Source organism: Orcinus orca, chromosome 11, assembly GCF_937001465.1.
Source record: "Orcinus orca chromosome 11, mOrcOrc1.1, whole genome shotgun sequence".
Classification (NCBI taxonomy): Eukaryota; Metazoa; Chordata; class Mammalia; order Artiodactyla; family Delphinidae; genus Orcinus; species Orcinus orca.
Window position 1 is genome coordinate 21216598 of NC_064569.1, and position 8126 is coordinate 21224723.

Below are 8126 nucleotides of genomic sequence, written 5' to 3' on the forward strand. Positions count from 1 at the left end.
GACACTTTTATTAGAATGTTTCATCTATTTAAAAGAGTTACATATTTGGAATCTAAAACACTGAACTCCTCTTTTTCTTTCCTCATGGAAGCTTCTTAAACTCTGTGTTTCTCCAAATCACTGTAGGTTTGCTCTTGATTTTCCAGAATGATAATGCCTTTATTTTCATCACTGGTCATGGAAAAGAATCTGAAAATAGAAAAAATGTTCAATAAAACACAGAAAGTTGACTGGAAATATATATAGAGAAAAAAGACTTAAATATATTTTGGCATCTTCTTTACTGATTATTCATTTTCTCTTACATTTAAAGTTAGAAACTTACTTTGGTTTATCATTTTCTTAGAATTTCTGTGACTTATGACAAAGCTAAGATATGAGGCCAAAACAAAGATGAGAGCTGAAGCCACACAGATCCTTTTCCACGGAAGAAGCTTTCTTACTGTGGCAGTGATAGCATTAGGTAATCGGATACAGGAGATGAGAATCTCAGAGCTGGAATGGACACTAATGATGAGATAGTGAATCTGACCTTCTCCTTTTAGTGACAGGGAAACAAGAGCTGAAAGAGATTACCAAGGATTGGTTCACCAGTGATTGTGCGGCTAGCCGGCTGCTTCTCTCTCACGTCTCCTTTGTTGCTAACCCCACCTCCTCCCCTCTCCCGTAACTGTCCTTTGCTTCCCTGAGGAGAGGGGCAGGTTCCTCTTTGATTTTTCCCCATCTCTAGTGGGTACGAGAACATTTCTATTTCACACTTACTCCATGATCACTCAGCTTGTATTTCTTGGATACCCATTCTTGAAAAGACAGTGTGGTAATGTTAATGGGAGTTGCAAAGAGCTATCAGTTTCTAACAGCTGAAAGAGAAAGAGACACAGTTGATTATAATACGGCTACTTATATTTAAATAAATTAAAGTTAAATAATATTCAATAAAGCTCTTTAAAAATATTAAATACATTTAAATTTCTGTTTTAGTCACATTTGGCCACATTTCAAGTGTTCAGTAGCACATATGTGCAGTGGCTGCTGAACTGGACAGTGCCGGTTTAGAAGCTGTGTGATCATGGATCAAAGCGTGAACCGTGAGGCTTGCTGGTTAGAAACTGAGAGTGTATGTAGTAACAGCATCTCCAAATAGTGCCTGTGCGCACCGGAGTTTGAGAAGAGCTGCTGTAGAGTAGGAACAGTTCCACAAGCAGAGAAAGCTGACGTTTCAGGAAGAACTGATGTGATTTCCTTTCTCTGCCACTAACTGCAGTGAGAGGTAGAACTACCACCCAAATTTGCAGTCAGGAATTTCTCATATAATAGAAGGTTGTTAACTTATGATTTGTCAGCATTTTACTATTTGGATTCACTTCAACACAAAACGAGTGCAGTTGGAAATTACATTGCCTTGATATTACAGGAAACACTAATTTGTGACAGTTGTTACTAATAAACCCCACTACCTGTGAAAAGTATCTAATAGGCAAACTACTAACGTATCTCCAAGTACCCCCTACACTCAAAGTAGCGAAAAACCCCGCCTTTCTGTTTTCTCTTCCCTATATCCCTACCACGTCCTCTGACTCAACCAGCTTGGATGCGGCCTTGCCACTTTTTCTTATAGTGCGCTAAAGGAGAGAAAGAGAAGAAAGTCCATTTGATAACAGAATGCCTCTCCTTACTTTTGGAGCTTTCTGGCCGTCCAAACTTGGTCTCCTTATTTAGCGCTCTTCAGTTCTCAGATCTGCTCATCAAGGATTAAAAAACCCCATAGTGGGAATCTTGCTCTCCTTGCTTTCCTTGCTATGATATAAATCTCAATAATGGATCCCATGAAAACTTAAACAGTTTAAAAAAAACAAGAACCCTGAATCTCATGGACCCAAGTGACTATTAATTTTGCAGTCAGTTATGAAGTAGGTAATAAGGAAGTTTAATTGTGAACAGCTTAGCAAGCTTTCTGTAAACACCAGGATGGATGGCATCCAGTGTTTTACTCATGAAAGTTTATAGACATATATTTATTTCATCAGGTGCATAGTATACTCTTAACAGAAGAAAGCAGGACATTTAAGAGAACAGACTGAAGAAGTTGGCCTTTATTTGCTTAACTTTTGGCCCATGCCACAGAGTGAAAGTGACCTCCTTAGCCCATTACATCAATATAAACCAGGTTTGTTAAATGCATTCTTGTGAAAAGTGTCCCACATTCAACCCTTGTAGCAGGTGGGCTGTCACCAGGATGTCTGTAGCTGGCCAATAGTGAATCCTCAAATTTTAGAAAGCATTTAACTCCCATCTAGGACAAAGAACAAGAATTGGAGCAGCTGACCAAGGAGCTGCGGCAAGTCAACCTCCAGCAGTTTATCCAGCAGACAGGGACGAAAGTCACCGTTTTGCCAGCGGAGCCCATCGAAGTGGAGGCCTCGCATGCAGACCTAGAGAGGGGTAAGATTTGAGAGATCGCTTTTTAAAAAGCTTTACGCTCTTAACTTGGAATAAACTGCTTACATTCGGTTAAAATGTTCTCCTACCATTCAAAGCTAATTCTTGGGCTGCTTAAAAAAATTTTTGACGTACTTGCTGTTTCTGGGGAAAATCAATAATATTTAGGTTATTTATTTACTTAGATGACCAGATAGCCTATCATTAGTTTTAAACTGCTTCCTTACAAACTTTTGCTGAAATGTGTGAGTCGTAGTCTATTAATTGAGTTTATTAATTGAGTTTTAGCTTCTCTCTGTTCCTAATGCCCCTTCTTCCTCTCCTAAAAGTCTTTGTTATTAATTTGGGCTGATATTTAAAAGACACTTCTAAATCTGTATATGCATATAATCTGAACAACCCAGAAAGAGAAGCAAAATGTTCACCTTTTAAGAAAAGATCATGAACTGTTCAAATCACTGAAAACTATTTTATCAACTGAGAGGGTCAAGCAGACGTAACCTCTCCTCTCACCCAGGACTCACAGGGGGTTGCAATCGTTACTGTATATTATTTGGTTCTTGAGAGCAGGAAAAGTGCTCATTTTTCATATTGCTAAGTACTCCAGGTTACTGCAAACATCAAATGACTTTCTCTGTTTCCTGTTTAGAGGCACCATTCCAGTTGGGGTCTCTGAAGCGACCTGGTTCCTCTCGGCAGCTCCCCAGTAATCTTCGTATTCTACAGAATCCTATCTCGTCTGGTTTTAATCCTGAAGGCATATATGTATAACATTATCTGTCTTCAGGGGAGAGACCCAGTAAAGGTACCGAGGACAGTGAAAATTCCTTCTTTGATTTTGTGCCAATGATGAACAGAGGATATAGTTCACAAGCCACCGTATCTTTTTTCTGTCCTAAATTGCATACCACTTGGAGCCATACCCTGTGCACTGATGCTAAAGAACAAAGAAACTGTGTTTTCACACATCCACAGTGTTGATGTTTTTGTCCAGCAGCTGTAATGCAAAGCCTTCATTTTTATTTGTAGCATTTCGAGAGCATTAGGAAAGTATTATACTGTGTGTATACATAAATAAAACCGTGACTTCAGAATGAAGAGAAATATGTGACTGGCTTAGTTTATTTATTCCATGTAATCAATTAAGGAGTGAATGTTGACATTTTAATATTTTTTATTAATACTTATCCTGTGACTGAGTTACATTGCATATTGTGTGACGATGACTTTGTGTGCATGTTGCCAGACTCCATGCGTTGCTGAATTACAGCTACACAAGTGTCATAGGGGGCTCCGCCATGGAAACTGACTCCAGAAGAACTGACTTGCATTTACCTTGTGAACCCATCCTAGCCGCTGCTTAATTAGGTGAGATAATTCAGGTTTTCTTTTTAATCTGGTGTTTCATCTTTTCTTTACAGTATTTCCAGCATATGAATGAACCACATACAAGAGCAGAAATATTTTCATGAAGTAAATTACATGTTTAAAAGGTTTGCAGTGCTTCAGACACTGTTGAACAAAAATGTAATTGTTGAATATCTATCCAAACAGGCATGGGGTTTCCTGATACATTATGTGTTTTGTTTCTGCCCTGCCTTATTATTTTAGTCTCATGGGTCCTCAGAGTTGCCATCATACATAAATTAGAAATGTCTTAAAAAAAAAAAAGAGATGTCCAAGGATATCTTCAGGAAGGTTGCTTTAAGTGGTATTTTTTTTATTTTAAAATAACCCACTTTATATGTATGGTCTATTGGTGTAAGCACCCATGGATAAGTTATTGCTTGCACAGAATTTACTGTGTACATTATGAACTATTGCAATTTTTCCAGTCACTTAAATAGAAAGTAGATTGGAGTTAGTTACTTTTTACCAAGGAAATAAAGGTAAAGTCAGTGTTCGTTTTTATTAATTTTCAGCTTGACCTTTGCAGGACATTAATCTCCATTTGTACATATATTATTTTCTTGTTTATAAAACCAAAAATGAGTCAACACCCCTCCCATGAGTACTGACTTAACTAAGATGCACAAGAGTATCTAGATGGATGTGGTCAGATACTTCTTAGCCATTTTTACTTTCCCTCTGATCAGAATTTGGTACAATATAATTAAGACTTTCATCTAAAATTTAAAGTAGTTTTTTATTCTGAGGAAAACATATTGTCTGTATTATTTACATGCAACAAAATAAAAGTGGATTAGTATATTAATGCCATGGTAACAATAAAAAGGTGTAAGTTATATCCTATGCATGAGGGCAATTTTTGATGTTTTAAACGCATCTGACTTGTTTTTGGTTTAATGAATGCTGAGAATGCTGCTATAGTTAGGTTTCCAATGAAAATTTTTAAGAATGGCTATGACAATATGTAGAAGCTTCTAGACGACTGAAAGTAATAACGCATAGTTGCCTTTTCTAGTCCAGCTAAATGGCAGACCTCAACTAAAAATATTTTCTTTGGGTTCTTGGAGTTATCGAGTTGACCTTGCCATTATATTGTTTTGCGAAAAAAAACTTGAGAAATAAATGATTCTTATCTAATAGCCACAATCTATACACATTTGCTCTCAGTTTATAATAGTTATTTCATATCCATATATATTTAAAAATTAGAATTAAAAAATCAAAATAATTTGTAGATTTTTGTGACAATAATGGTCACATTTTTATGGTTTATGCCTGATATATGCCTTATTTTTAAAGGGTTCCATTCTATACTGGGTCATTTTGTTATTGTTGTTCAGAGAAATTGAGATCTTATTCACAAAGAAAAACATTTTTATAAGTTGATCACATTCTATTTAAATCAAAATGTTAATAAACCTAGATATATGAGACTTCGCAATTTTTAATTGCAACGATGCCTGGGCATGCCATGAAAAACACAAAGTATCCAACTTAATTGTTGTAAATTATTATCAGCATTAACCTAATAACTTTAAAGAAAGACTGGGAGTAGGATTCTGACAACTTCATCTGAATTTTCAAGCTGCCAAATAATCTTCACAGACCTAACTACAGATAGAAATACTATTTCCTAGATGAGAAGAGTATATAAATGTGAATTTGATTAATACAATGAGCAGCTGTACTTTTTAAGCAGTTATATTTACCAACACTTCTGGAAGCACATCTCTAAGAAATATTTTCTAAGTATTTTTTTTAAATAGAGGAAAGAAAACTCATTTCCCTAGAACATCTTAAAAATATCTTAGTCTATTTCTGATTATTTTTATCTCTTGTGAATACAAATGAGTTAGATTAAGTGCCACATCTTTGGATACATTTCAGAGGGGAAGTGGGCAATGGTACACAAAAATACCAAATAGAGAATTTTGCATCTGGGGGCATATTCAGGTTCTAAATACTAAATTAGATTGTAAGTTTTTTAAATTATTATTACACTGAAAGTTGTTTTATTGTGATTTTCTACAAGTATTAAATACATGAGAAGATTTTTTTTTCTTACCAGGGAGTAATTTGAAATAGTATTGGTATATTTGACCCTTTTGAGTGTTTGTCATCCTCAGCAAATGATCCGTAGTGGCTTGCCTCAATCCTTTTGTTGTTCTTATGAGATATTTTGGTTTGTTAGCGTTTTTCTTTTTTTTTTCTCCTGATGCACAGGGTATTTATATGTGAGACTTCGTTTGGTGTTAATAGGAGTTACCCATTTAAATCCCTCAGCCATCACTGAGCTAGTCATCAATTTCTGTAGTTCAAATTAATCAAACTAGAGCTCAAACAAGACTAATACAGTAAAAATGTAAAAGTTACGGTATGAAATGAGAATTTTAACAATGTTTAAGAAGAACAAATAAGCACTTGCTTCCAGAACATAAATACATTTTGCACCTGCATTAAAAGAAAAGTTTCTTTGTGAATAAGAGCAAAGTGGCCTTTAGAGAAAAGAAACTTCATTTAAAACCGTTTCTGTGAACATCTTTCCAAGTTACAACTATAATAATGGATTGAGGAGACAATATGGAAAAGGCAGAAACTCTTGATTTCAGGTGCGCAAAGGGCACGGGCAGATGGACGGTTCCTTGTGTGCATTGCCTTTGAAAAATTGGGCCTTAACTTATATGTAAATAAGGATGCTGTGTTCACATCCCTCTTCTACCTAAAGTTGTCTTTTTTAGTCCATATTGTATTAAATTTAGCTCATAAGTATTACTTTTATATTATGTCAGTTTTTTTAAGTTGCCTGTTTATACTGTTTGCTACAGTATTTTTCAGTTTTGGTTTAAGACCATCAGCTGTACGGAGAAGACAGAACAATCACTATTTATTCAGTGTTGCTGCTTTACATTTCCAGAGTAAGCTTTTGATGCCAGGACAGTGACTGCTTGAAAGCTGCAGGAGCTCTATTCCAGTGCGTTTTATATATTTTTAGAAACCAAATAAATGCAGATAACTATTTAGTATACTAATTATATTAAACCAGCAGAAATATAAAGGCAATAAAGTATATACATATATATATGGGGGGGGAGGGAAAAGATTAAAAATAGGTTTACAGCCAGACATGGTGATAGCCCTAAATGTATTTCTCAATCTGTCTTTCTTTATTGACCCGAAGAGGATTTGAGTTGCTGCAGCTTTAAACAGAAAAATGCCATGTCCACTAACTGTGGACACATAAATATGCTTTTAGTACTGCTTTGCTTATGTACAAGTAAAATGTCTGTAATCTGTATTATATGTAATTGTTCTTTTCTTTTGACTTTCATTTCAAAATGTATATTTTCTGATTACTATCATGAGCTGTAAAACAAAGGATCAATATCTGATATTCTCCCAAATAATAAATCTTCAGGATTCACTGGGGCATTACAATTGCTGGTTTGTTTCTTACGTATGTAATATTTTAAACTGTAATTGTTTTTCCTTTAAAAGATGCCTAAGAGAAAAGGTCTGCATATCAGTGACACAGAATTACATTTTTCTGAAAGTAATGTTAATTATAAGTAAAGAATTATCTTTTCCTGCCAAGGCAGCTGCTTCATCTGAGTGACACTGAATTAAGAAACTAATATGCCTCCCTTTTATTTCAAAAGTAAAAGAAAAAATTATTTAGTATTGAAGCGCTGTATTCCCAGATCTCTTTAAAACCACAAGTGAGAGGAAGAGCAGGAACAATTCAGTCCTTCCCACTTGCCGGGCACAACAGGAGGTGCATTCTTCCATCCAGGAACTTCTCCCAAATCACATAACTGATAAGTAGTTCTTCGGGTCCTTGAATGTAGTCCTTTCAGATACCAAGGTACTGTCCTGTATTCCACAATAAAGCTGCGTAATAAGCTTTACAATGCCCAGCTTCTACATGTTAACCACTTTTCAGTGTGGAAGTATATAAATTATCTTTGGGCTTTTTTTGTTTGTTTGTTTGTTTTTTGCGGTACGCGGGCCTCTCACTGTCGTGGCCTCGCCCGTTGCGGAGCACAGGCTCCGGACGCGCAGGCTCAGCGGCCATGGCTCACGGGCCCAGCCACTCCGCGGCATGTGGGATCTTCCCGGACCGGGGCACGAACCCGCGTCCCCTGCATGGGCAGGCGGACTCTCAACCACTGCACCACCAGGGAAGCCCTATCTTTGTATTTTTTACCAGTAGAAGTTCGATCTTGTTCATGAAATTATACATGTGAATAATAGGATGTTATAAAAGCGAAGAGAAAATG

The 8126-nt window shown here is 36.2% G+C and overlaps 1 protein-coding gene and 1 long non-coding RNA gene across 3 annotated transcripts in view; one reads left to right on the forward strand and one right to left on the reverse strand.

The window, feature by feature from the left end:
• RASSF8 (Ras association domain family member 8) overlaps positions 1-7284 on the forward strand; it is a 129670-nt gene extending 122386 nt beyond the window's left edge. For both annotated transcript variants that reach the window (XM_004270906.3, XM_049694224.1), the window contains 2 exons: positions 2298-2442; positions 3089-7284. In XM_004270906.3, the coding sequence (XP_004270954.1) occupies positions 2298-2442; positions 3089-3210 (267 nt within the window). In that variant the 3' untranslated portion in view covers positions 3211-7284. The remainder of the gene's footprint in view (positions 1-2297; positions 2443-3088) is intronic.
• LOC125960419 (uncharacterized) lies at positions 2-2291 on the reverse strand. Its single transcript, XR_007470070.1, has 3 exons — positions 2165-2291; positions 763-860; positions 2-189 (listed from the first exon to the last, which is right to left on the reverse strand). It is a non-coding gene; the product is annotated as an uncharacterized LOC125960419 (long non-coding RNA).
• Positions 7285-8126: the final 842 nt, after the last annotated feature.